This window comes from Maylandia zebra, linkage group LG11, assembly GCF_041146795.1.
Source record: "Maylandia zebra isolate NMK-2024a linkage group LG11, Mzebra_GT3a, whole genome shotgun sequence".
Taxonomy (NCBI): domain Eukaryota; kingdom Metazoa; phylum Chordata; class Actinopteri; order Cichliformes; family Cichlidae; genus Maylandia; species Maylandia zebra.
In genome coordinates, this window is record NC_135177.1 from 38092911 (window position 1) to 38119564 (window position 26654).

The following is a 26654-nucleotide window of genomic DNA, read 5'->3' on the forward strand; positions in this document are numbered from 1 at the left end:
GGGTGAAAGCCGGCGGTAGGATCTCATTATTTTCTTATTACCGAGCAAGTGTCTCCATGCTGTCACTGCAAGAATCCCAAAGCTGAAAAATGAACCCTTCTGGAGCACTCTGACCCTGTGATACCAAGAAGAGCTGGAACCACGCGTAAGAAATGAGGCCTCATTTATTGGAAAGAAAGGTGCTCGCCAAGCTCCACCCACAGAGCATTCTGGATTTATTATTACTGAATCTATCAAACACACACAGAGTATAGAAACAGTCAAACTGTCTTTAATAACACCCAAAGCTTCACGTCCACACAGCTGAACTCCACACATCAGCAACCAGTAAAGAGGAGGACACAGGAAGTCAGCGAAAGCATCAAAAGAGGAAAGCATGAAGATACGTGATGGAATAATAAACATACAATGGAGAAAAAACGAAGGAAAAGTCAGGAAATATTTAGGGAGCAGTGAGGGGACAGCGAGGGGACAGTCGGGGGACATGGAGGTTTATGTTGCACATGAGAGTCCAGGTTCTGGAGGACAGGACAAATATCAGCAGCTGGAACATCTGGGACTCAAACGGGGCAACAACACAGAGCTTCATTTGTCTCTACAAGAGGTAAATCTGTTTGTTTCTGTCCTCATTTGTCCGCAGTCTGCAGCTCCATTGCTTCGTGTGTCAGAGGTTAAAGGTCAGCAGGTGTTCTTCAGTCCGACCAGACGTGTGCTCACCTCCCACAGTTTTCTTGCCACCACATCGTCCTGTCCCTCTGGAGCAGTTTCTTTCTCTGCACAGTCGCTGCAAACACAGATATGAACAATGAACAAGTGACTCAGTTTAATGTGTTTAAAATGGAAATAACCCCAGAAAAGCTCTGCAATGTTTGAACGTGTCTTTGTTCATCAATCAACCCGAAGTTCAAAACCTGCAGCTCTTCTAACGTCCAGGTTCAAAGTTTGCATCGTTGCCTCTTTGACCAACAAGTGGATGCTGACACAGGCAGCTGTAGCTGCTCGCTGCCTGCAGGCGCGACCTGGACCTCTGCTCTGTGTTTGTGCTGTCGGAGCCTCATTTTTAATGACATCGTCTGACCAATAATATGGCCGCTGTTAGGTTAATGTCCAAGAAGGCGGAGCTCTGGTTTAGGTGAGTGAAATTTGTGGGTTTTAATTGGATGTTAGTGATTAGCAGGTATCTGTGTCAGTGTGATAGCCTCTCACAGCCTGCGGATGCACGCTGACAGTCAAGCTAGCGAGCAGCAGCTGAAACAAAGTAGTCCACCCTGTCGCTGGCAGGCAGAAACGCAGAGGGCTTCAGTAACATCATTTTAAAAAGTTATTCCATTTATTCGAACGTGTTTACTACTTAAAGCTGAGAGAGGAGAAATCTCATGAAAGGAAACAGAGAAATGACAGGAAGTGAAAACTCTGATCTCAGAACGGTTTTATTTGTTTACCATTCAGCAGCTCAGACACGCCCACATTTATTATCAGAGCCGTCTACTCTTGTTTTACCTGAATTCTGCTCCTCGGACTTTAACACTTTGAGATGCTCAGGGAACAGAAAGAGGCACAGGTGTTTCTTCGGCCCCTCCCCTGCCTCCTACCTGAAGTAGCATCCAGACAGCTCCTCCAGGCCCGGCGTCACAGCGCAGTACAGGCTGGTTTGGCAGCCCTCCCACGGAGTCTTCATGAGCAGCAGGGATGGGAGCTTCAGCAGCAGCCCGACCAGGGGGAACCAACCCTCCACATGGCGACCCAGCTCGGTCCGGATCACGCCTGGGTGAAGAGAGAACGACGACACACCAGAGCCTGCAGGAAAGGTGAGGACAGAGTCAGGAGGCGGGTTCACAGGTACTTTCGGGAGCTCGGCGGTCAATCACATCACAGCGCTGAGAGGCGAGATAACCCTTCCTCCCGTCAAACCATTTTACAGTAGGGACCTCTGAGGCTTTTGAATATTTACGGGGACCTCTGAGCGTTTGTGGCGTTCAGTGTTTGTGGGGACCTGAGAGACGTCGGGCCAGCTCTCTGGAGAACAGGATGTTAGCCAGTTTGCTCTGTCTGTAGCTCTCCAGAGCGCCGTACGGCCTCCGGCTGAAGAACAGATCGTCAAAGTCAATACGACCTGTAAGAAACACATGAGGTGTTAAAGAAACAACGCAAACATCATCAGCACTGAGATCTTTTAAGAGGTTGGGGGTACCTCCACGGTGGGCAATGGAGGACACGTTGACCACACGGCTGGGGGAGGAGCTCTTCAGCTTCGGCAGCAGCAGATTGGTGAGCAGGAAGTGACCCAGATGGTTGACCGCCAGCTGTGTCTCAAAGTTGTCCTCGGTCAGCTGTTTTGGACACATCATCACTCCTGCAGACAGACGGATGCTCAGAACGACAAAAAGACGAACGGGCATTCACCTGTTCACAGGTGCGCTCACCTGTTCACAGGTGCGCTCACCTGCATTGTTGATGAGGATGTCCAGCCTTTCTTCGCTGTCCAGGAAGTCTTTAGCAAACTGTCTAATGGAGTACGTGGAAGCGAGGTCCAGGTGTCTGATCACCACGTTACCGTTTCCTGTCGACCGGCGGATTTCCTCAGCCGCCCGTTCTGCCCGGGTCAGGTCCCTGCACGCCATCACTACCCGGGCTCCTTAATGCAGTAACAAGTGACAAACACATCAGCGTCCGCTGTGCAAACACAAAACATGATTTTATTTTATATGCTGGAACATGCAGTTGAAATAATTTCATTTTTGCTTGATGCGTAAAGTTAAAAGGTTAAAACTCATAAAACAACAAAGAGATTTTTACATTTGATTCAAATTGATATGAAGACAAAATGTACTGAAAGGTCGATTCAGTTTATTTCATATTCAGCTTGTGTATTCATTTTTTGAAAAGCAACTAAGTAATAAGGTAACTAAGTAAGTGATCAGTAATTAGTAACTAATTGCTTTTTTAAAGTAAGTGGTGAGGTGAAACATGTACAGACTTCAGCTTTCACGAGAACAGAAAGAAGAGTTTCTGTTCCTGGAGTGGGAAACATGGCGGCAGCACTCGGACGCGCCCAGGCCTCAGCTGCTGAGCCAGGATTAGTCGCCCTCGCGCACATCTCGTCTTCTTTCATGACCTTCTAGAAATGCTTTGAACTGTTACAGATGTCGAATGACTTTCAATCACATTTGAGTGAAACGAAGAAAGATTTCCACAGCTGAGCACCACGTTCACTAAAGAACAGCCAATCAAATCAGTGGATCAGTGTTTAAAATAATCAATGCACCAAACAGCTCAGCAGCACCAAGAACCTTAACGACCACAGAAAACACTGAAGTGGAAGATTACAGAATTATTTCCATGGTAAGAAAAACAACTTCACAGCGTCTAAAAGGCCTGAAACGCTGTGCAGGACGATCACTGCAATGCTTTCATGGATGGAGATACAACAAGGTGCAGACCTTGGGTATCGATCAGACTTTAAAACAAGCGCTTTCTGAAAACCGTCTTTGGACATGTGAAACTGAGATGAAGCTGTATCAGGAGGATGGAGAGAAAAGGGTGGATGCAGTGTTATGGCGTGGGAATGTTTGGCTGGATCACAGGTGTTTCTCAGATTACAATAACACGCCCACAACATGGGACTGTAGTGTTTCCCTGTCAGCAGCTTCTAAAGCTTCGTCCTTTCTTGTAGGAGACACTCGAGTGTTCGGGCAGTAAGACGGGATCAAACCGGGCTGACCTCGGCGTGCCAGATCTCTGCTCGTCTCTTTGCCGATGCCAGCGTTTGCTCCAGTGATCACAACTGTTCTCCCATCCAGACGAACCGAACAGCGACAAACTCCACCTGCGATCCACTTCCTCAACACCGCCACGCCTGCAGACACACACACACTCTCTGTCAGTACGGCAGCAGTGGGGCGAGGCCTGGATCTGTTATTTCTGTGAGAAACTCAGCATTTGTATTTCTTCATGAACTCTTCGAGGAACGCTGACATTAACCTGCCTGCATCAAAACTGACTCTGCATGTAAGCTCACAGCAGCAGCAGCGGCTCCAGCTGTGGATCTGGACCCCGAATGCAGAACAACAAGAATGTATTTGTCCTCATGCAGGTCAGTGGCTCTCAGTCTGTATTATTAACTGAGACATTATTTGGGCTGTAATGTAACACTGTTTGAATTAATGAGAAGTTAAATCTTACAGATCAGCGTGACTCCCAGCAGAGCTCCAGATCTCAGCATCAGGCAGCCCTGACTTTCCTCTCCCTGGGCCGGGTCTGAGCTGCCGCCGCCACCGGGCCACGGCAGCACCAGGAAGCCCCCAGAATGTGCAGCTTTCATCCCTGCAGGTCAGAACAGACTGAGAGGGAGCTAAACTAGACGGAAGAAGGAGGATTAACAGATTAGAGGAGATTATCCAGCACAGAGCTGCTCTGGAATCAGTTCCACAAACCACCAATCTCTGCCATGGGCAGGAAGAAGAAACTGTTAGTGATGACAGTCGGTCGGCACCTCCAGCAGCAGGACACGGGGGCTCCCCGAGGATGTGCTCTTCACTCTGCTGACCCACGACTGCACACCATCACACAACTGCTTCCTCAAGTTTGCAGACTACACAACTGTGGTAGGTCACATCAGCAACAACCATGAGACCTACGACAGGAGTGAAGTTAAACATCTGGCTGAGTCCCTGAACGTGGAGAAGACCAAGGAGATCATCATAGACCAGGAGAACTCACACCCTGCACACCCCACTGACCATCAGTGGTGCTGCTGTGGAGAGAGTAAGCAGCACCAAGTTCCTGGGTGTGCACATCTCAGAAGTTCTCTCCTGGTCAAAGAACACAGCATCATGGTCAGTAAAGCCCAACAGTGACTCTACTTCCTGCTCAAACTGAGGAAAGCGAGAGCCTCGACCCCCACGATGAGCACCTTCTACAGAGGCATCCTCACCAGCTGCATCACCGTGTGGTACGGCTGCTGCACTGGGCCTGCAGGAAACAGCTACAGCGAGCAGTGAGAGCAGAGAGAGGATCGTGGGTGCTTCTCTTCCCTCTCTCCAGGACATCTACTGCACCCGCCTCACCCAAAAAGCTCTCTGCGTCACAGGTGACTCCACCCATCCGTCCAACAGCTTCTTCAGTTTGCTGCCATCAGGAAGGAGACTGAAGAACCTCGGGGCCAAAACCAGCAGACTGAGAGACAGCTTCATCCATCAGGCCGTCAGGATGCTGAACCTGTCGACCAGACCTGCACCCACGTCTGCCCTCTGACCCACAGTGCCCACAAACACTCGCATTGTGTTGGACACTTGTGTGTATAAGACTTTCATGTTGTTTAGTGTAACGCTGAGGGCCACGGGAGCCCTGCAGGTTCCTGTGTGTGATCTGTACATGTAGTTTTTGACAATAACATTGACTTCGATGACGCTCTGCTCTTTGGTAAACAATAAAATGAAATAAAATCAGAATAAAATCACTACATAATACATATAACAGTCCTGCTCGCAGCTCGAGTTTCATCTGCTCTGTCAGTAAACTCTACTAACCAAAGTCTAATTTAAAGGTCTGCAGATCCACATCAGCACTCTGTGGGTGTGTGCTTCAGAAACACGGGGACAAAAACGGCACGTTATGCTGCCAGGGCTAGTTATTTTATGAAACCTTCTCTTTGCTCTAAGCTGAAAATGATTCAGAAAATATACATTTTAGATTTACGTGATTTGTGCGGAGACACTCTGGAAAACTTCTGGTTCATTATGACATCACAGCGTGTCACAGGAAGTTCAGTGCGCGTGCCACTGTGTTGAGACCTGGCTGAAAGGTGAGCCTCACCTGTGTGAGGTACTTTTTTCTGAAGCACAAACACCTGAAAAAATAAACTCGTTTTTATTTTACGACGCGCTTTTTCAGCTCGTGACGTCACGGACATTGGTCACGCCCCATCCAAACAAAACAAAAAGAAGATGGCGCCCTGGCCCAAGCGTGGCGGCGGTCCTGGCGCCCGTCGCTCCCCGCTGACCGGCCGCGGAGCCCGCTGTCCCCCGGCCCGGTAATCCGGTCTGCTCGCCTCTATCCTGACGGCCGCGACTCGGTTCAGCTCCTCCACAAAGATTCCACTGACCAATGAGCTGCAGGGCCACCTGAACAGGAAGTGACGTGTCTGTGCGGACCAATCCGCAGTTGTAAAACGGCAGCGGGCGGAAGGCCCGCCCCCTGACTGTCGAACCGGAGCGCGCCTCGAGAAGAGCCGTGCGAACCCGTCCGAGCTCTGCGGTGCCGCTCCAGTTTCAGGTAAGCCCGGCCCGGCACGGCTTGTCCCGGCGTCACACGCAGGCCCCGCTGAAGCTTTCGGAAGGCGCTCGGCGTGCAGCGACGAGCTGCCCCCGGCGGGGCGGTGCAGACGGGGTGCGCGCTGCGTGCTGAGCTCTGGTCCTGACCGAGAGCCCGGTGACCCGGCTCGGCTCAGCTGGGCCCGCTCGGCCTGTAGGTTCGGGTCCCCGCCGACAGGCGCGTCTCAGCCGGGTTGAAAGGAACAAAAACCCGGAGAGCGGGCTGAGCGCCCCCTGTGGCGGCAGCTGCCATTACACCTGCAACTACAGCTGATTGAACCCAACTTTATTTAAAAAGATTTACCGACGTCAGAGTTTGTGCAGAGCTGCTGTTGTTTAACTTCACCGTCAGCTGAGCGAATGAAGGCCAGCCTTTGTTAATCACACCACTACTTTATTTAAAATAAGGGCCGTGACAAAGAGACAGAGCACAAACGGCAGCAACAGAAGGCATCGAAACGTCACAGTGACCGGAAGTCTGTCCACACTAACGCCGCTGCCGTGATTGTGCGCGTGATCAGCGGGGTCAGGTCATCCTGATCAGCGTGTTCGGCAAACGCAGGTGTTTGACTGGACTGCACATGTGTCCTCATTTAAATCATAAATGTTTTAAATCTACCGACTTCTGTTCAAACCGGGACTGAACTGCGCAGCTGTGAGGTTCACTGACACAAACATCAGCGTCTGTGATGCTGATCAAACCTGATGGACCCGTCCTCAGGCTGTGGACGCACCACAGAGTCTTTCAGCTGATTTGTCCCTGAAGGACATGTCTGTTTGTAGTTTTTGGTTTAATGTCACTGTGGTAATGCTGAGAGACGACTCCGCCTTTCTCTCATTGGTCTTTGGGCTCACAGGTGTTCTCTGAAACTAAACGCACTCGAGTATTTACAGCTAAAGTTACCTGTGAAAAGATCACCTGCTCACCTGGCTCTCAGGTTAAATATAACTCTAAGCTGCAGGTGTGCAGTACCAGTGTACCAATGTCATGTGACGTAGTGGAAATGCTGCTGGTCAGATTTTTCTTTTATCGTGGTTACAATGATGGTTTCTCTGGTGGTTTCCATAGCAACATGGATACAGAGTTGTTTATGGAGTGTGAGGAGGAGGAGCTGGAGCCATGGCAACAGGTGGATGACAGTGTGGAGGAAGATGACATGGACTTCATGGACAACTATGGAGAGCCAGGTGAGTCTCAGAACCAGGTCCAAACTCTAAAACCAGTTCTGGACACTCTGGACCTGAGTCAAACCCTAGAACCAGACTCTCTCTCTCTCTCTCTCTCTCTCTCTCTCTCTCTCTCTCTCTCTCTCTCTCTCTCTCCATGTAGTGGAGGATTCTCCATCTCCACTCCCAGTCTCTGAGACTCCACCTCCAAGGACCCCCCCACCCATCATCACACCTGCTGCAACAGGTATGTGTTCGGTGTTTCTTTGAATAGCCGATGACACAACAGGAGCCCCAGACGGCGTCTTCACTTGGATGCTTAGATCAGTTGTGTTACTGTAGACTCTCACAGCATGACTGTTGACTGTGTGATCTAGCACGAGATGAATAAAGCTGAGTTTACAGGTGTCGTCAGGTTCAGGTGTTGAGTGTGGCGCTCTCTGTCTGATGTTCGTGTGTCAGAGCAGCAGAGCTAACACAGTGTGGAGGAAAGTGGCAGCAAAGGGTCAGCAGGTCAAAGGTAAAAGCAGCAGACCTCTTCTCTGGGACAGGCAGAGCTTCAGCAGCTTTGTTGGAGAACCAAACGTGACGATGTCTGAAGCTGATCCTGGAACAGCCTGAAGCAGCAGAGACGCGGTGCTGTGAGCTGAAGGTGTTCCTGGATGTGGAGGAGCAGTCTGTGCTTCCACGTCCCTCCGTAAAAGCTTTCACCGAGTCCTTCTGCTAACCTTTCTCTCTTCTTCAGCTTCATCACCTGCCCAGGTCGTCTCCTCTTCCTCTGTGATACCTCCTTCCTCTGTCGTTACCGCCTCCTCCTCTGCCCCGCGCCTCCCTGTTGCCTCCACGGCCCCACGCCTGATGGCTCAAGCTCCACCACTCATCCTGACTCAGACAGCGGGTGGAACGTTCCTACTTCCAGCGGCCGCCGGCACCGGCAGCAGCCAGCCCATCCTGCTCACCACTACACAGGTATGGAAATCAAACGCACCCTGTGCTTCAGCAGGTCAGCCAGGCCGAACGCTCCTCTGTGAAATGAGTAAAACGTGAGAATAACGAGTAACATAACGTGAAACATACATGTGTACTCTAGCGTAATAAATTAAAACCATGAACAATAATCCAGAGTTTAGGCTCCACCCTTTAAACCGCTGCAGGCAGTCAGGCTGTCGGAACAGTGATTTAGTGTTTTGCTCACGATTATTTTAAATCATAATCTTGGTTATTTTGTTTTGGTCACTAAGCCACTCCCTCGGCTGGTCGAGGGCCGGTGTCCTGCAGGTTGTGGACGTGTCCTCGAGCATACACGGCTGATTTAAATGGCTACATTACCTCCTCAACACACCTGTACTAATCATTTAGTTCAGGTGTGTTGGCCCAGGTTGAGATCTAAAACCCACAGGACACCGGCCCTTGGAGATCCCCACCCTGATGTAAAACGTGGGTGCAGCATTTTAAACCTGCATTCTTTCTCATGCCCAGCAGGGGGCGCTGTGAAAAGCGGTCTGTGAGGAAATCCTCTTGCTCAGCTGAGTAAACTCTCTCCTGGTTCAGTGCGACTCTGGTGACATAAAACAGGAAGTTCACTTTAGGATTTTGGTTAGGGCTGGGTTTTGATAATCGATTTATTGATTAAAATTGATTCTAGCTTGGATAACGTAAAATCGATTCATTAAAATCCTGAAAGGATTTTTAAGTATAAATTTATTTTGCCTGAAACGCCAGAATCTCAGGTTCTGCACAAAGACGTAAACTACTCTCTCTCTGTCTGTCTGTCTGTCTGTGTGTGTGTGTGTGTGTGTGTGTGTGTGTGTGTGTGTGTCCCGTCTAAAATCTTGTTTGTTTGTCACGCACACAAAAAGAAAACCTAATTTCTGCCGTTCAACAGGCTTCTGCACAAATTTAAACTTTTTTTAAATTATGCAAAACGCTGTGTCTGTAATAAAACCGCTGTAACTTCAGAGGTAATGTTCATGTGTTGATTAACTTTGACTGCCTGCTCAAACATTTGGTTTAGCATATTTTGAGAGACTATATATAATGAACTGGAGTACTTAGCTTAACTCAACCTTATTGAGCCATCTCTACCACTTGGTTGAGTTATGTTATCCTAAAAAAAACACTAGATGGCACTGTGTCAGGATATGGCAGGCCTCATCTGCCACCCTCCAACCAAGAAATCAGAAAGCAAAAAATCACTCTGGACACATGGACTGTTTTGGCTAAAAACTTTAAAGGTAAGTACATTTTTCTACAGTATAAACATGTCAGAGTCTTTACTGAACATGATTATGTCATTTGATACCAGAAAATAGCTGTAATAAATCCGTAATATTTTTTTAAAAACATGCTCAACCAAACGGTTGATTTGTCAATTGATGGTAAGAGTAGTAAAACTTAGCTAATGTTTAGAACTGCTGTTTTAACATATGAAATTGACTATTTACTATTGAATATAAATAATTTAATGATCTATACATGTAAATATGACATGTTTACATTTTTCCATGACAAATACTGTATGTTACAAAATGTTCTAATGTTTAAAGATTTACTCACTTTCTGTGATTATTTTTTAGAGTACAGTTTTAAATGACACATGGAAAGCAAACCAACTATATTTCTACAATTGTATTTTTTTTAATGTTTATTAGATGGATTGCAAATCCTTTTATGGAGCAAGACAACGCACCTACCTGGCCCTTGTACCTGAAAATTCTCAGGACTCCGATGGTGAACTGAGTGATGATGACCCAATAGAGGATCCAGATTTTCAACCCAATTTTGCAGATGATAGTGATGAAAGCTGCTTTGATGTTTCCCTGGATGAAGATGCTCCTTCAACAAGTAGATCTAATAAACTTTTGCGTAAAATGAGCAAAAAAGGGAAACCTATCCTAAAAACAGTTCCCTTGGATGAAGCAGAGGATACATTAGACCCATCTTCCTCTTTAGTCCCAAAAAAAGACACAAGAAGAATCTGGAAGCATGAGGACATTGAAGAATTTCAAGTTCCAGATGCAAGTTTCGAAACGCCTGACGCCCTACAGTCCCCATTCCAGTACTTCAAAATGCTCTTCACTGATGAAATGATTGATCATATTGCCTATCATACCAATCTGTATTCTGCTCAAGAGTTGGGGGACACAATCAAGACTAGCCCTAAGGAAATTGAAGATTTTCTGGCAATCCTCCTATTCATGGGTGTTTTCAACTTTCCATCGCTAGAGGATTACTGGCACCATGAGTCACGTTTCAGTGTGATAGCAGATATCATGCCAAAGAAGAGATTCCAGCTTTTTCGCCGGTTCATTCATTTCAGTGATAATCAGCAGTGCAATGAGAGTCAAGACCGATTTAAAAAAAATCAGACCTCTCTTTGATATGCTTCGTGAGCAATGCCTCCAGATGCCATCAACAAATAAGCACAGCGTAGATGAGGTCATGGTAGCATATAAAGGCACAAGGGCTGGCAATCTCCGTCAATATATTGCCAACAAGCCAGACGAATGGGGCTTTAAGGTGTTTTGCCGAGCAAGTTCATCTGGCATCATTCATGACCTGGTCAGGGACCTTCCACATTCTTCAACGTTACCCTCAGTGAAGAGGAGCAGATGTTACCTTTGGGAGCCAAAGTGGTGACAACACTTTGCCAAACCATAACACAGCCAAGGCTTTCTGTTGTGTTCTGTGACAACTATTTTACCAGTTTTAAGCTGGTCCAGCACCTAGACACCTCATTGGGTGTCAAGTGCATTGGCACTGTTCGACCAAATCGCACAGGTGGAGCCACTTTGATGACAGACAAAGAGCTGATGAAGAGAGGGCGTAGAGCTTTTGACTACAGGTCTGCTGAAGGTGTGATCGCAGTTAAATGGTTTGACAACAAATGTGTGAACCTGCTAAGTAATGCTTCTGGGATCATGCCACTTTCAACTGTCAAACACTGGAGCAAAGAGTCCAAGGCGAAAGTTATGATCCCATGCCCATCACTCATCCCTGCATACAATGAGCATATGGGAGGGATAGATCTCTCTGACATGCTGGTACACCTGTACAAGACCCCAGCCAAGTCTACAAGATGGTACCTGCCACTCTTTGGTTACATGCTTGATCTGTCCATTGCAAATTCCTGGCTGGTCTACAAGAGGGAATGTGGACAACTAAACCAGAAACCAATCACACTCAAAAGATTCCGCCTGGCAGTTGCGCATAGCTTGAAACAAGTCAACAAGCCAGCATCCAAAGTTGGCCAACCATCATCCAGCTCTCCACCACCACCAAAGAAACGATACACCCCAAGACCCTCACAACCACAGCCAGATGTGCGATATGACTGCTTTGGGCATTGGCCACTTCACTTTGACAAGCGAGGCCGATGCAATTACTGTCCAAAGGGCGTCTCAAGATGGAAATGCCAAAAATGCAATGTTTTCTTGTGCTTGAATGCCAGTCAGGAATGCTTTGCAGTGTACCACCAGAAGATCTAATCATCAAGGGGTATTGGTGAAGTTGCATGAACGGCAAAAGAAAAGAGCCAGAACTGTTTCAGTGTGTTCTCAAATTTTTCAGTGCAAAATGGCAATGGTATATAATATACCACCAGAATTTTCTGGGGAAAAAAAAAAAAATGTTAGTGCTGTTCCAACACTACAGTGAAAAGTTTATGTTAACAACAGGTCAAAAGTGAATTTGTATGTTTATGAATTTTCGGTAATTGCAGATCAAGTTTTGATCAAATTTACAATATTTTTGTGTTTTATACATTTTGTGGTTTGTTATTATGACGCCCACTGTTGAAATGGAATCCATCAATGTTTGATGTTTTACTACCACAATAAAGTGGGTCAAACACAAAATTGGGTAGTTATTGTTTTGCAAAATGAGTATAACCTTTACTTTTTTCTACTAGTTATGTCTGTAGAACTTTATGTAGTTGTACTATAGAGAGACATCTCAACCGTTTGGTAGAGGGTAATATTTAAAAAACTATAAGGTGTGTATAAATTTGTTTTTTTTTTTTGATTGTGATCATTATTGACCTAAAGGAATAGAAAATATGAACAAATAATTTTTTCATTGTATTTATCTTGGTGAGGCAGTCAAAGGGTTTTAATGGTTTTCTTTCGTTTTTGATGTACTGCAGAATATCCATCCATCCATTCGCTTCCGCTTATCCTTTTTTTGCGTGTGGCGCTGGAGCCTATCCCAGCTGTCATAGGGCGTGAGGCGGAGTACACCCTGGACAGGTCGCCAGTCTGTCGCAGGGCGAACACACATAGACGTAGACAACCATTCGCACTCACATTCACTCGCACATTTACACCTAATGGCAATTTGGATTATCCAATTAACCTATCCCCACAAGCAGAAGTACTGCAGACTATTTTTATAAAATCCCAGAACACAAAAACCACCTTCATGTTTTTCTGTTTTATCTTCAGCTACTTTGACACAAAGGCCTCGCTGTGATGCTCACACCTTTGATAAAGTCTTGCGAGTGTCAGCTTCCTTTCTATAGGCAAAATTTCCCAGATTCAAATCGAATGGAATAGATTCTAGACGGTGACGATGTCCAGTCTGAGAGGAGCAGGAAGCAGGGGCAGATTTGGGGGCGGGACTACATCTGAGATAAGCTGTTGAGTCTCCACGTTGTGTCATGGTGATGTCGTGTGTTTGGATGTACAGGGTTTCCCGGTGCAGACGGTGGTGAACCCCGGCGCTCCTCTGGTTCTGAACCTGCAGCCGGGTCAGACGGTGCAGCCGCTCACGCTCATCCGGTGTAGGTCGATCTAATTGGTGACGAAATCCGTGATCGATGTCAGCCGATCGCTAATCAGCCGTTTCCTGTCCACAGCCCCGTCGCTGGGTCAGCTGGTTCGGCCCAGTGTGGGCGTGTCGCCGGTAAGGTCAGGCCCCGCCCCCTCAGGAGGTCCCACCCAGCCCGGCTCGACCTTCACTGCCATGCAGCTGCCCGCCACGCTGACGATTCGCACCAGCACACCAGCACCCGGTGAGCGTGACACCTAGAGTGGGAGGAGCTTCTTTTAGGACGACTCAAACTGACCAGTTTCATGTTTTTCAGTTAACCTCCACGTGACCCAAGTGGGCGGAGCCAATACACTGAAGGTGGCTGGGTCCCCCGCCCTCCCCTTAGGTTCAGCCAATGGCGTCACCAGAGCCACTCCCATCAGCAGCGGTACATCAATAACCTGTCAGTGCTTGTGTGTGCTCAGATTTGTTACGTCTTACCTTTGTGTGTGTGTCACCTGCTCCCACAGCCGCTCGCTCCGCCCCTTCGACTGTCAGCACAAACTCGGCTGACTCCACCCGTGTGGTGATGAGCGTGGAGGAGTTTTATTATGGCACATTTGAAGGTGATCTGAGTCTGAGGAAGCCCCTCCCACTGGGAATCAAAACCTCCACCTTCACCTGCCAGATCTGCTCTCACCTGTCAGAGAATAACCTGAGGTGAGCACCTGAGCACACGCGGGATACAGATGCGGTGCTCTGTATGTTTAATGTGTGTGTGTGCAGGTTGATGCAGCACATGCTCCAGCACTCAGAGCTGATTAATGGCGGCGGCGATGATGACAGGAAGTGCTGCAGGTTCTGTTACCGTCAGTTCTCGTCTGACGCTCAGCTGCAGAGCCACGAGGACCAGGTGCACGGCCCCACCCTCTCCTCCTGTAAGACCCACACACGGAGTGCTTGCCTGTGTTTTTGCATGTGTGACGAGCTGCGTTGGCTCAGGGCTCACCTGTCACCTGTCTGTCTCTCAGGTATGTGTCGTATCTGTGAGTGGGCGTTTGAAAGCGAGCCACTCTTCTTAAACCACATGAAGTCCAACCACAAACCGGGTGAGATGCCTTACGTTTGCCAGGTGAGTGACCACTGACCCGCCCCTTCCCACCTACGGGCCGTCCTAGGTCAGGTCTGATCCTTACCTCAGGTGTTACGACCTCGCAGGTGTGTTCGTATCGCTCGTCCTTCTACTCGGACGTCCTTCAGCACTTCTCCAGCTTCCACAGAGACTCGTGCTTCCTGCTCTGTATTTTCTGTCTGAAAGTGACCAGAAATCCCGTCAGCTACCGGCAGCACCTGCTCAAACACCAGGTAAGCACACGCACCAGGTGTAGACGAACAAACACCAGGTGTAGACTTCCTGCAGTGGAAGTGGATGGGTCTTTTAATTTGAAATTCTCTGTTCCCAGATAAACCAGGCCTTCCACTGTAACAGGTGTCGTCTGCAGTTTGTTTTCCTCAAAGACAAGATGCAGCACAAACTGGAAAACCACCGCAGCTTCCGCCGCCCGCCTCAGCTGGAGGGCCTGCCGCCGGGGTCAAAGGTCAGTGCCTTCGTCTTGATTTAAATGTCTTGCTCCAGACAGGTGGCATTACTGGTCCATGTGTCTTCAGGTGACCATCAGGACCTATGGCAAGATAAGGCCCTTGGTGACATCAGGAGGAAGCCGCCTCCTCCAGAACCCCGCCTCCCTCATCCAGCCAATCAAGATCAAGATGGAGCCACAGAGGTCTCTGATCCAGAAGAACCCCACAGCATCAAAATTACCGCGGTCCCCGACCAAGAAGCTGGGCAGCCGTCGAATCCATGGCAACAGGTGAGGCTGACGGTGACAGGTGACGTCGATTTTGGGCCCCTCCTCTTGTGTTGTTGATGTCACATGATTCAGGTGTGTCTCTCCGCTCCTCCTGCAGGAGGTCAGGTGATGACGACAGGTTGGTGTGTTTGGAGTGCGGGACCGACGCCTCCGATTTCTCCGCCCACTATCCGACTCACGTCCACTGCCTGCTGTGCCCCTACAGCAGCTGCTGCTCCCGGGCCTATGCTGCTCACATGATCAAGTAAGTAATCCGAGTATTGCAGGAGTATTCTTTAGCAGTAGGGCTGCCACGATTTGTCGACTAGTCACGATTACGTCGACTATCAAAATCGTCGATGACTGATTTAATAGTCGACGCGTCGTTTGAAGCTTTGTAAGATCACAAAAGACGCAGGAATAAGTAGCAGGATTTAAGAGTGTAATAACGGACTGAAACAGAAGATGGCAGCATTGCATGTACAAGGATGTCAGCTACCGTTAAACCCCGAAGAAGAAGAAGAAGCAGCTGTGTCCCAGAATTCATAGCGCAGCCCAGCTCAGTTTCCAACAATGGCGGCAGCTAGTTAGTTTTAATGTTACTCTTATTATTCTTTCTGGGTCACAAAATAAACGTTTAACATATTTTCATGGAGAATGTAGCTGTGTAAACCTCAAATATCTGCTCAGTTTATCAGGACACCACATATTTTCAAAAGCGCTCCGACGTTTTCGGAGACGTCTGTTACCCACTAGCTCGATAGCTAGCCGGGGGCTAGGCTAACTAGAGCTGTGAGAACACCGGACTCCCGGCTAATCGTTTTCAAACCCACCGCCGTCTTTCGCTACTCAGGTTAAACATGATATATGAGTCACTTAGATAACTTAAAATGTTATTGTTTGGCTTTTTTTTTAGTATTTTATTTGTTCCTGAGTAAATCGGTTTGGCTGAGATTAAAGTTATAGTTTTTACACAGCTGAATAAACGTCAAGCAGACAACTGATTATCAGAAGTGTGAGATGCTCCAGAATTTACTCCGGTGTCCTGTTATATTTTAGATAGCAAGGAGTTTATTAAACTTCACCGAGACAATCTGCAAATTTCATTAAAATTTAATAAACGATCATCTTGTCTTTATTGTTAGTTAGCACCTTAAACACTTAAAGCTGTAAGCTAATGATAGTTATATAAGAGCAGATGCTGCTGGTGCAATAAGCAGTAGTTTTACGTCCAATGGATGATGATCTGATTAGTCGACTAATCGCAAAAATAATCGGTGACTAGTCGACTATCAAAGTAATCGCTTGTGGCGGCCCTATTTAGCAGTAGTGCGTGCAGTAATCTGGATTTATGGATGCTCGATCGTTTATCTGCAGCCACCACGTCCCGCGCTCCAAAGACAAAGCCGTCCCCCTGCACAGGCTGCCTCCTCCATGGTGAGAACCTCATTGATCTGATCAGGTTGGTCTTCGTGCTGCCGATGAAGCTCCGCCTCCTCATTTTCTTCTTCTCTTCCTCACCGCTCAGCCCGTTCCACCTGCAGTGCTTCAGGTGTGAGTTCAGTTCTCAGACAGCTGACCTGATGGCCAATCACCTGCTGATGAACTCGGAGCATCACAGCACCACCTGCAGGATCAGGAGTAAGACCGCACCACCACAACTACACCCATAACAACACAATCTACAGCAACAATCGCTGCTACACCCAAACAGGCTGCGTTCAGCTGCTCGTTTAAAACAAAGGGCAGCTCAGTGGGTACAGCACGCACACAATGTGTACACATGTACATAACATCCACACAACAGCCACACACCATGTAGTGTGTGCATGTACACTTGTGTAGCTAATAAAGTGTCAAGCAGAGGTTTCTTCATGGTGCAACGTTAGCGTCTCCACAGCTGCTGCAGAGTAGCACAAACACCCCGATGAGGATAAAGTGGAGCTGATGAAACTGCTGTTCGGGGGGAAATCAGCTGACGTCTCTGAAGCTGAAAGGTCGACGGGTTCTTGGCGTTCACAGAGGTCTCTCTGTTTTCCTCTTAAATCACACTTTTCCTGGTGGGGAGCCTGGAATTGATCCATCGCTGTGACGGCAAAGAACTGGAAGGTTTCCAGTCTCTGCAACCGGGGGAACAACGGGGGAGGGGTCGAGGTTTACTCAGCCTAACAATCGCTGTTTAAAGTTTGTAGATGCAACATGGAAAATTCCAGGCTTGTCCACTCATCCAACCTTGAAGCAGTGTTAAAGATCTGTCCTCTGGCTCTCGGCTGCCTGAGCTGTAAATGTTTACTTGGGCACTTTCTGGAGCCTCAGCTGTGTCGCTCAGTCTGAAGGCTCCAGTCCCGTTCTTTGCATTCTGCTCTAAACGTCAGTCACGTCAGGGTGAAAGTTTTGGAGTGAACAAACTAACCTCGGCCTCGCAGCTTCTCCTGTATGAAGAATAGTGTACAGGCTTTTGTCTGCACAGCGGAGCCAGAACATCTGGATTTTTCTCCGTTTCAGGAAGTTATGAGAAGTGATTCAGCTGGGAAATACAAAGCCTGGATTTTTGATTCCTTGGTTGGTAGATGGTTTCTGCTCCTCCGGTTGATTAAACGTCCCCACTCTCCCCACTCTCCCCACTCTGCCTCTGACTTCCTGAACAACACGGAGCTGCTGCTCCCATTCATGCATGTTTTCTTGATGCACGTGTATGTTTAACCTTTTAAATGTTTTTTAATTAAAATAAGATTTCACTTAATTTACTCCAAAGCGTTTAACTGTTTGATCCAGGTTCTACTCTGTAGCAGCTGTGGAGACTCTAATGTTAAACTGGTTCACAGAGGAAGCATGCAGTTGCAGTTATCAGGGAATAATCTTGCTGTGATTAAGTGTTTTTCAGCAGTGAGCAGCAGAACAGGCAGAGATTAGTGCTGTTTCTCAACACTCAAGTACGCAAGTCTGCACTCACGTTCTTGCTAGTCCATATTTCATAAGTTCACACGGGAATCTGGCGGTCTTCCCGATAACGCAGCGCGATCGTTCTACAATTGGAACAACAGTGTAGGTGATGACATCACAGCTCCAGATAAGCAATTTGGCAAAATTTGCTTTTACATATGATCGGTTTCATGTCTCATAACCTTCATACAGTTAAACACAATCACTACATGACAGAAACACACGCTTCATCTCTCTTAGTAGAAACAGGAGAGATGTTAGAAAATTTTAGTAATCACTCAAAGCTTACAGCCGACAGCTGCAGTAATTCGGAAGAGAACTGAACAAATATTTCAAATATAATCTGATCATTGTCGGATCCTTCAGGATCTCCACGTATTAACACACTGCTTTTGTTCCCGGTGAAAATGTTTCCTCCTGAATTAAAATCTTTTTAATATTAGATTTAATTCAGAGTCAGCCGTTTAAATAAGAACAGCACATTTTACATCAGGGGATATGACGGGTGAAATTCATACTGACAGCTCTCAGAGTAAGGCTTTAAATTTAAATAAAACGGTGCAGTTATGAAGCTGAACTTTAATCTCAGCCAAACCGATTTACTCAGGAACAAATACAACATTGAAATGAAACTAACATTAACATTTATCTAAGTAACTTATATATCATTTGGGGAAATGGCCTGTATTTGTATAGTGCTTTACACATCCATTCACACACACATTCACACACTGGTGATGGCAGCTACATTGTAGCCACAGCCACCCTGGGGCGCACTGACAGAGGCGAGGCTGCCGGACACTGGCGCCACCGGGCCCTCTGACCACCACCAGTAGGCAACGGGTGAAGTGTCTCGCCCAAGGACACAACCACCGAGACTGTCTGAGCTGGGGCTCGAACCGGCAACCTTCCGATTACAAGGCGAACTCCCAACTCTTGAGCCACGATCGCCCCGGCATCATGTTTAACCTGAGCAGCAAAAGTCAGCGGGGGGCTTTGAAAACAATGTGCGAGGAGTTCGCTGTTCTCGCCGACTCTAGTGAGCCTCAATCACCCTGTCAGCTATCAAGTATACACAAGTGTGCATACTCAGAAATAGCCTAGGTCATGCTGATGTCAGGATTGTGATATAGATGCTAGCTGAATTTTTTTTTTTTTTTTTTAGTGATGGCGGCGTCTCGGCCAACCTGCTGACGCACGTACAATGGTATAAAGATGTCACTTAAATGTGATGAGTTTTATTAGCTCTAGATTTCAGACTTCTCTTTTAAAGACAGGACGTCTCCGAACCTGTGTCAGGTCGGTGTGGCTAGGTTAATTCCAAAGAATCAGATTGTTAAGCTGCTGAAATGTAGAGTTGATCCAGCCTCTTTTTGTGTTTTGTTCCAGCCTATGTTGAACCGGACATCCAGTTCTGCCACAGTGAGGAGCCACAATCTTCAAAAGGAAGGGATCTAGATCAGAACAAGGACTTTCCTGACCCCTCCTGGAAGTCAGCAGATGGTTGGAAACAACCAGCAGGGGTTAATGATGCCTACTCTTCCATCCGCCCCTTCACGCAGAACAGCGGCCCTCACCACTTCCTGTCCAAGAGCAGCGACGCCATCGACTACTTCAGCCTGGTCTTCCCGGCAGCACTCATTGAGCTGATCACCAATGAGACCAATGCCCACGCCAAAACTTGCCGTTTCCTCAGCAACACCTGCCTTGACTGGATTCCTGTCACCACCCACGAGATCAAAGGTTTCATCGGCCTGGTTATTCTGATGGGCATCCAAAACCTTCCCGACCCGTCGCACTACTGGTCCTGGAGTCACTATGACAACAGCTACACTTTCTATCGAGCAATGAGCTTTAAACGCTTCAAGCAGATCGCCACTAACATCCGCATGGGCAGCTTCACCACAGACGAGTACCGTGGCACCAGCAATCCCAGCGATTCGATACACATCTTCAGGCCGATGCTGGAAATCCTGAGCAAAGCCATGTGGAATGCCTACCGGCCAAACTGCTGCCTAACCATCGACAGGGCGCTGCTGCCCAGCCTGGAAGAGGGCAGCAGCCAAACCAAAGGGAACCCGAAGACTCAACCTCAGGTCTGGCTGCTCTGTGACTCAAAGTCTGGTTACTGCCACCGTCTCTTCATACAGATGGGGGTTAAGTCGGGTCAGGATCCAGGCTTCACCGTAGTGCCGGAACTGGTGAACGGTCTGGAGGGAAAACACCACCAGCTCTACCTTGCTAACTCGCTCACGTCTGTTCCACTTATGCAGAAGCTTCTGGATCAGGGCATTTATGCCTCCAGCTCCTTCCCTCCTCCCAGCTCCATCCTACCCAGGGAGCTGTGGGAGGAGGGCGAGCTAGAGAAACCAGGGGACTTCCTACAAAGACAGTTTGGCCCCCTGCTAGCCACTCGCTGGAGGGATACCAAGGAAATGGGGTGTCTATCAACAAATGCAACTCCAAATGAGCCAGATACTGTTTGGAGAAGGTCTCAAACCAAGGTAGGTGGACTGGACCCCATTGACCGCCCCATGGCCTTCCGCTTGTTGCAGGAGAACATGCGGGGTGTCGACATCTGCAAGCAGCTGCTGGCGTGCAACCCGCTGGGAGGGGTCCCTCAGGACCGTCATTGGCGCAGCCTTTTCTGGTTCCTGATCAACCTGAGCATCGTCAACGCCTTCATTGTGCTGCGTGAGAGCCGCAAAGAGAACCCTCCCGCCTGGGTACAGGATGGTCTTTTTACTCAGGTAAATTTCCGCAAGCGCTTGGGCAATCAGCTCGCCAAGTGTGCCCAGAAATACTTCGAGACAATGGAGATTGCAACGTCGCGCGTGACAAGGAACGAGGTTGCAGAGGAGCCAGTCAAACAAAGGCACAGGATGACGAAGATCAGTAATGTGTCCAAGAGGTGCAAGAACTGCAACTTGAAGAACATCCGCCACGAGAGCGTGTATGGCTGCATCGTCTGCAAAGCCAACCTGTGCAAACAGCCAAGCTGCTTCTGGGAATATCACGGCTTGTCGTCTCTAAACAAAGGTCAGTATTTCACTCGGTAACTCTGAAAGGAGCTGTTTTATTGCTCTGAATTTCAAAGAGCTGTTTTTGTTTTTTACAGGATCAATCAAAGTTGGGTTTCTCAAAGACAGAATAAGGTATGTGTTGATCCACACAGTTAAATGTTTGATTATTTGATGTGAACTACTAATAAAAGTTTGTCTTTGCTGCAGTGGAGCGATTGAGGTGGATGAGGTTTTGGACAGCGTGGACGAGACGATGGGCCCTGTGGAGGACCTGGACTTTTCTGATGATGAGAGACTGGACGACCTGGATGACGCTGAAGAAACTGAAGAGGTTAAGGAAGACTTTATCAAAGATCCAGAGTTCCATATGCCATCAACAGCAAACGGCCATGCCCAACCACCGGCCATTGCACCTGCCTCTAAAGAGCGTGAGGATTTCCTGACCGCCCGTCAGCTGAGGATTGCCCTGTTTGCTCTCTGTGATGGACTCCGCCAGGCCTCTCGCGTCTTTGCAACAGAGGCTCCGCTTATCCGATCCTGGCTGAAAGAGGCCCGGAAGCGTCTAAAGGAAAAAGAGCAGGAGCAGAAGGTCCAAACCAATGGTGCGGATCGTATGGTGGCCTGGGTGCTATCCATGCGTGAACAGCAGCTTCCTATCACAGAGAGCAACCTCTTCCACAAAGCTTCCACCCTCAAGAAGAAAGGAGGTTTTAGTGTCTCCTTCCGCATCTCTTACGACTGGGCGGTGAACTTCATGCTGGAGCACCGACTTGGTGTGCAGAGTTCTGGCAGGGCTGCGACACTGGATCGCATCCTGCCGCGTTTTCTGGAAGCCAAAGTAAAGACCTTCAAGGAGTTTACCCAGAAGATCATCCAGGCCCACAAGCTGACAAAGAGCACCGTTGCCGCGATGGATGAGCTTTGCATCTTTGTGGACTTGAGATTGGTTCAGGAGAAGTCTCGCCGCTCAGAGGCCTTGGAATTCACAGGGTCTTTGCCTCTGCTCACCGTGTACCTGACGGTGCTGGCTGACGGCACCATGCTACCTGCTCTGGTGCTGGGAAACAGGAAGCTCAATGAAAGAGACCTGCCAGAGTTCATTTTGCTGGAGGCTATTCCAGAAGGGCTGTCGGTCGAGGAAGCGTTGGACCTCTGGATTAATAAGGTGTGGCTGCGCACCGGCCCGGCTCAGCATAGTAAGTCAATGCTGGTCCTGGACCGGCATCGGGAGCACCTGGGTGATCATTTCCTCACCTCCATCAGCAGCTCAGGGACTCTGCCAGTGGTCATCCCTAGTGGGTGCTCCTTCTGTCTGCAGCCGCTGGAGATCTGCATGAAGCCGGTGCTGCAGCGCTTCCTGCTGTCACGCTGGTCAGAGTTCACTGCCAGGAATCCAGTGGAGATCAAGGAGACATCACCCCAGTCCCTCCAAGCAAATGTGGGTCAGGTGTTATTTGACTGGTTGGTCGAGGCTCTGACACACCTGAATAAAGTCCCACAGCTTTGGAAGAAGTCGTTTGACCTGACGGGTCTCCTGGTGGGGCCCAAAGAGGAGAACGTGGAATTGGACAACAGAACAACAGCTGATAAAAGAGGCGGGATTCAGTCCGAGCTACTGACGATGCTGACTGAGATCCTGCTTGGTGCTGAAGCTTCAGAGACAGAGTCTCCAGATCTGCTGGAACTGGAGGATGAAGAGGACTCAGAGGAGGAGGAACAAGCTGTGAAAGAAGAGACATCAGAAGAGAATCAGGAGGACAAAAAAGATGAAGAGAAGAAAGAGAAAGAGGACAGGGAAGAGACGAGGAAGGAGTCAGAACAAAGAGAGCAGATGGAGGAGGAAGGGAAGGAAGCTAAGGAGAAAGGTAGGACAGAGGAGGAGATGGTGGAAGATGAGGAGGAAGACGGGAAGAACAGTGAGGAGAAACAGGAGGTTAAAACAATTGAGGAGGACAGTGAAGAAGAGGGCAAGGAGACAGAAGAGGATAGGAAGGAGGTGAGCAAGGAGAGAAGAGAGACCAGGATAGTGATTGGCGAGGAGGTTGGGGACGAGTGGAAGATAACAGTGAAGAGCCGGGCCGAGGCCAACGGCGAAGAGGGCAGCAGGAAGGAGGAAAGCTGAACTAGGTGGAGGTCCACAAGCTTGACTTTGCACCATCTCTTAACACTACAGGGGGACGGTCTGGGGGCGGAACTTTCTGTTGGTGAGGGCACACCTGTCAAGGTATCGACTGTAAGCAACTGCAGCTGTGTGCTAACGTTACAGGCACTGGGGGTTTGGGGGCGAACCGGGGTACAACGGTGGAAACGGCTCCTTGATCGTTGCGTTCTCAGTTTCTTTTATTCGAGCACCATCTAGTCGACGACAGGGGAACTGCACCCCGTTCGTGTGAACCATGCGGACAGATGGGAACATTTTTGCTTCGTTTGTTATTTTTGGTAATAAATGAACCTTGAAGGTGCTTTTCTGACAGACATGTTGGAGTTTTACACAGAAAGGGATCGTGGAGTGGCCGAGTCACCGCTCATATTATGTTTTTGTATTTACAGTAAGATTTGTTTCCAGACCAGCCAATCAGGATCCATCTCCATCTGCTCTCATAGTTAGGTCTGTTTCATAAATAGTTAAAAACCTCTCCAGAAGTTCCTGCGTCCAGGTCGACTCGTTCGGCCAATGTGATCCTCCGGGAAAACTGACACGGAAATGTGCTAACAAACCGAAACGGTCACAAAAAACGACCGCAGGTGAAAACATCGTGTGGAGGTGCAGATTCATCACCGCGTGCAGAAAGTGAGCGTGTTTTCTAATGTGATCAAACGGTTCAGTCATTAAAGTGAGCAGAGGTGGACCTCCGCCTCGATGGCATCATATCATACCAAAAACTCCACCCGTGTTCAGAGCATGAGTGGAGTTTGGGTATGATCATGGGTGGTCGCAGTAATCCCACTCAGGCGATCACGTCAACCCTAAAGCGAAAAACGCAAGGCGAATGCTGGTTCTCTTCTGATGAACAATGGAGTCCTGGAAGCCGATTGGCTAGTCTGGATCTTGTGGCCAGGAAGTGTCCGTCTGATTATGACTCCTCGTGAAGCTGATGATGTTTTGGTGCTGCTGTACAGACTTTAGATAATGTTCCTCATTAATAAAACTAGAATCTCTACCTCTGAGTCCGTCTCTATAACTCTCAGAAAACAACTTTATGTTGTGCCTGACGGTGACTCTGCACAAATCAGCAGAGCGCCATGTGACTTTTATCTTATCAGGTTTACCTGCTGTTGGCTTGACGAGCTGCTGAAACTAAACCAAACCGACCAGCGGGTTCAGAGTCTGAGTGACAATGACAATGCAGGAGGACGCTTTCATAACAAGTCACTCAGAGACACTTTTCCCTCAAAGCTCTGAATAAATTGTGATCAATAATCAAACTTTATTGTTATTCAAACACCTTTAGTGCAAGTTATTGCAGAGCTACACAAGTAAAGGAAAAAATGGCCTTTAAGGACAGAAAGTTCAGAAAATGTTCAGCAACAATATTCAGCTAAAATAAATGATTAAATGCTTGCAGATAAAATGAAAAGTCAAATGCATCACGAGCAGTGTTGGGAAGGTTACTTTTAAAATGTATTCCATTACAGAATACAGAATACATGCCCCAAAATGTATTCTGTAACGTATTCCGTTACGTTACTCAATGACAGTAACGTATGCTGAATACTTTGGATTACTTAATATATTATCATGCTTTTTACAACAACGTGAATGTACTATTGCTGTGTGATTTATTACTGTTACTGAAGGTCCGCGACTCCGAACTGTAGTAAAGGGACCTCTGACTAATACGGCGGGGTCCCTGTCGGCTCGTAGCCGAAAAATAGCTTTACTTTGTTGTGTGGGTCAACTTTTCTTGCGAGAGACAGAGAGAGGCGTTGAAAGGCTGCTTAATGTTTCGGAGGAAAACACGAACACGGTGTACAGTCGAGTCTTAATAGCTTACTTACAACTGGGCTCGTCAGGCACTCCTTCAGGCACAGTTTCAGATGTTGTGCAGCTCTTTAGATGTCCTTCCTGAGTGTACCCAGAGGTTTGCACCTTGCTGTAAACTCCGTATCTCCATCTATGATGCCATCTCTCAGCCGTAGAGCTGCGATCGTCCTCCACGCCGTTTCTGACTTTTATTTTTAGAACATTTTCTTTAGTAATTTTTGTGGTGATAAACAACCAAACAAACAGGCAACATATTAACATTCTCTGACATAAGACCATTTAAGAAAAAGAAAGAAAGAAAAACATGTCATAGGCGAGATTTATAGAGATTTACAATGTTCCAGAGTTCATTCACCCAAGTATCTGGCCTCTAGTGATGGGATTTCCGGCTCTTTTTAGAGAACTGGCTCCTTCGGCTCGGCTCACTAAAAAGAGCCAGCTCTTTTGGCTCCCAACCGGCTCTTCAGGTTGCTTTGTTGCTTTAATTAATTAATTATGGACAACAATATAAAATTATGCACAAAAGGAATTAGTAATGTAAAAAAACTTGGTTTTCTTTATATATATATAAATATTTATGTGTGTGTATATAAGGTAAGACAGAACTTTATTAATCCCTCGGGTGGGTTCCTCTGGGAAATTCGGATATATATATATATATATATATATATATATATATATATATATATATATTTTTTTTTTTTTTTTTTTTTTTCATTCAAATAATTTAAAAAAGTTAATTTACCTGTTACTACCACATACCCAATCCGATTGTTGGTACTTGCTGGCTTGTGTAGCCACTAGGTAACAAAAGCTCAACACGGCCCCTAGCATCCTGGAGCACTTCCGTTGTGTTTTGGAGTTTGTACGTGCTTTGTCTCTAGGGGCCACTGTAAATATACTTTTATTTATTAACTCCACATAAAATGTAATAAATAAATTATAAAATACAAAAACCAACTATTTACATTTCAACTTTTAACTACTTAAATTTTCGGCTTTTTCCTTTTAAACAAATTTAAAGTGAAACAACACAAAACACTGCAAACCACAACACAATAAAATATGGAGAGAAAAAAAAGGGGGGGTGGGGGGAGAACGCCCAGATCTTTAATTAAGGGAAAGGTTGTCATTTAGAAATATTAATATCACACTCAACTGACTGCGTTTTATCTTCCCATTGCACTGATGGGTGGACAGTTGTTAGGTGCCTGTGCATGTTGTTTGTGGAGCCGGCTCTATATGATATCCTTTTCTTGTAGACTCTACACTCTACCTTTGTTTTGTCATAAGATTGAAATGGTTCCAGACTTTGCTTCTTTTCTTGGTGTCACTCATTTTCTTTACTGCACCTTTCCAATGTAAGGGTGTTGTCTCTTGTTGCTCCCGGCTCTCTTTCTTTCCCTCTCCCTCCTGCTCTTGTTGTGTGCTACTGCTGTTGCGAGTGTAACTACCGCCCCGCCCCCTCAGCTCATCGCTGAGCAGAGAGGGGAGGGGCGCAAACGCAGGGCTCTGTTTGCCGTCTCTGCTCAGCGCAAACACAAGGGACTTGCAGCGTGAAGCGAAAAAAAGTGAAAGAGAGGGCAAGAGAAAGGGGGAAAAAAAAACCCACGGAGCCGGCTCGCAT

At 47.5% G+C, this 26654-nt stretch overlaps 2 protein-coding genes across 4 annotated transcripts; one reads left to right on the top strand and one right to left on the bottom strand.

The window, feature by feature from the left end:
• Positions 1 to 198: 198 nt before the first annotated feature.
• Positions 199 to 25368, bottom strand: LOC101473687 (retinol dehydrogenase 12). Of its 3 annotated transcripts, none has more exons than XM_014411088.4 (8): positions 25042 to 25368; positions 4183 to 4323; positions 3722 to 3856; positions 2444 to 2635; positions 2192 to 2353; positions 1994 to 2113; positions 1593 to 1797; positions 199 to 784 (listed from the first exon to the last, which is right to left on the bottom strand). In XM_014411088.4, the coding sequence occupies exons 1-8, from the start codon at positions 25304 to 25306 to the stop codon at positions 679 to 681; spliced, it is 1326 nt and encodes a 441-aa protein (XP_014266574.4). In that variant the 5' UTR covers positions 25307 to 25368; the 3' UTR covers positions 199 to 678. The 3 variants fall into 3 exon arrangements, with proteins under 3 accessions (XP_014266574.4, XP_076746515.1, XP_076746516.1); XM_076890400.1 differs by lacking the exon at positions 25042 to 25368 and adding an exon at positions 5815 to 6043 and having other exon boundaries at positions 256 to 784; XM_076890401.1 differs by lacking the exon at positions 25042 to 25368 and adding an exon at positions 4434 to 5927 and having other exon boundaries at positions 256 to 784.
• Positions 6136 to 24203, top strand: LOC143412366 (uncharacterized). Its single transcript, XM_076890399.1, has 19 exons — positions 6136 to 6273; positions 7381 to 7499; positions 7642 to 7725; positions 8224 to 8447; positions 13164 to 13257; positions 13333 to 13488; positions 13561 to 13674; positions 13757 to 13946; positions 14013 to 14164; positions 14258 to 14358; positions 14445 to 14591; positions 14690 to 14824; positions 14895 to 15097; positions 15195 to 15341; positions 16454 to 16513; positions 16605 to 16717; positions 19409 to 21058; positions 21138 to 21174; positions 21250 to 24203. Exons 2-19 carry the CDS (start codon positions 7385 to 7387, stop codon positions 23162 to 23164), a joined length of 5637 nt encoding a protein of 1878 aa, XP_076746514.1. The 5' UTR covers positions 6136 to 6273; positions 7381 to 7384; the 3' UTR covers positions 23165 to 24203.
• Positions 25369 to 26654: the final 1286 nt, after the last annotated feature.

Bases quoted from the DNA above. Each gene is read 5' to 3' on its own strand.
- LOC143412366 (XM_076890399.1), top strand. From the start codon at position 7,385: ATGGATACAGAGTTGTTTATGGAGTGTGAGGAGGAGGAGCTGGAGCCA. The intron at 15,098-15,194 runs GTGAGGCTGACG...CTCCTCCTGCAG, and splicing joins CGTCGAATCCATGGCAACAG to GAGGTCAGGTGATGACGACA. The intron at 15,342-16,453 runs GTAAGTAATCCG...GTTTATCTGCAG, and splicing joins TATGCTGCTCACATGATCAA to CCACCACGTCCCGCGCTCCA.
- LOC101473687 (XM_014411088.4), bottom strand. From the start codon at position 25,306: ATGGTCTTATGTCAGAGAATGTTAATATGTTGCCTGTTTGTTTGGTTG. The intron at 4,324-25,041 runs GTAAGTAAGCTA...TCTGACCTGCAG, and splicing joins AGTGCCTGACGAGCCCAGTT to GGATGAAAGCTGCACATTCT. The intron at 2,114-2,191 runs GTACCCCCAACC...TGTTTCTTACAG, and splicing joins CTCCATTGCCCACCGTGGAG to GTCGTATTGACTTTGACGAT.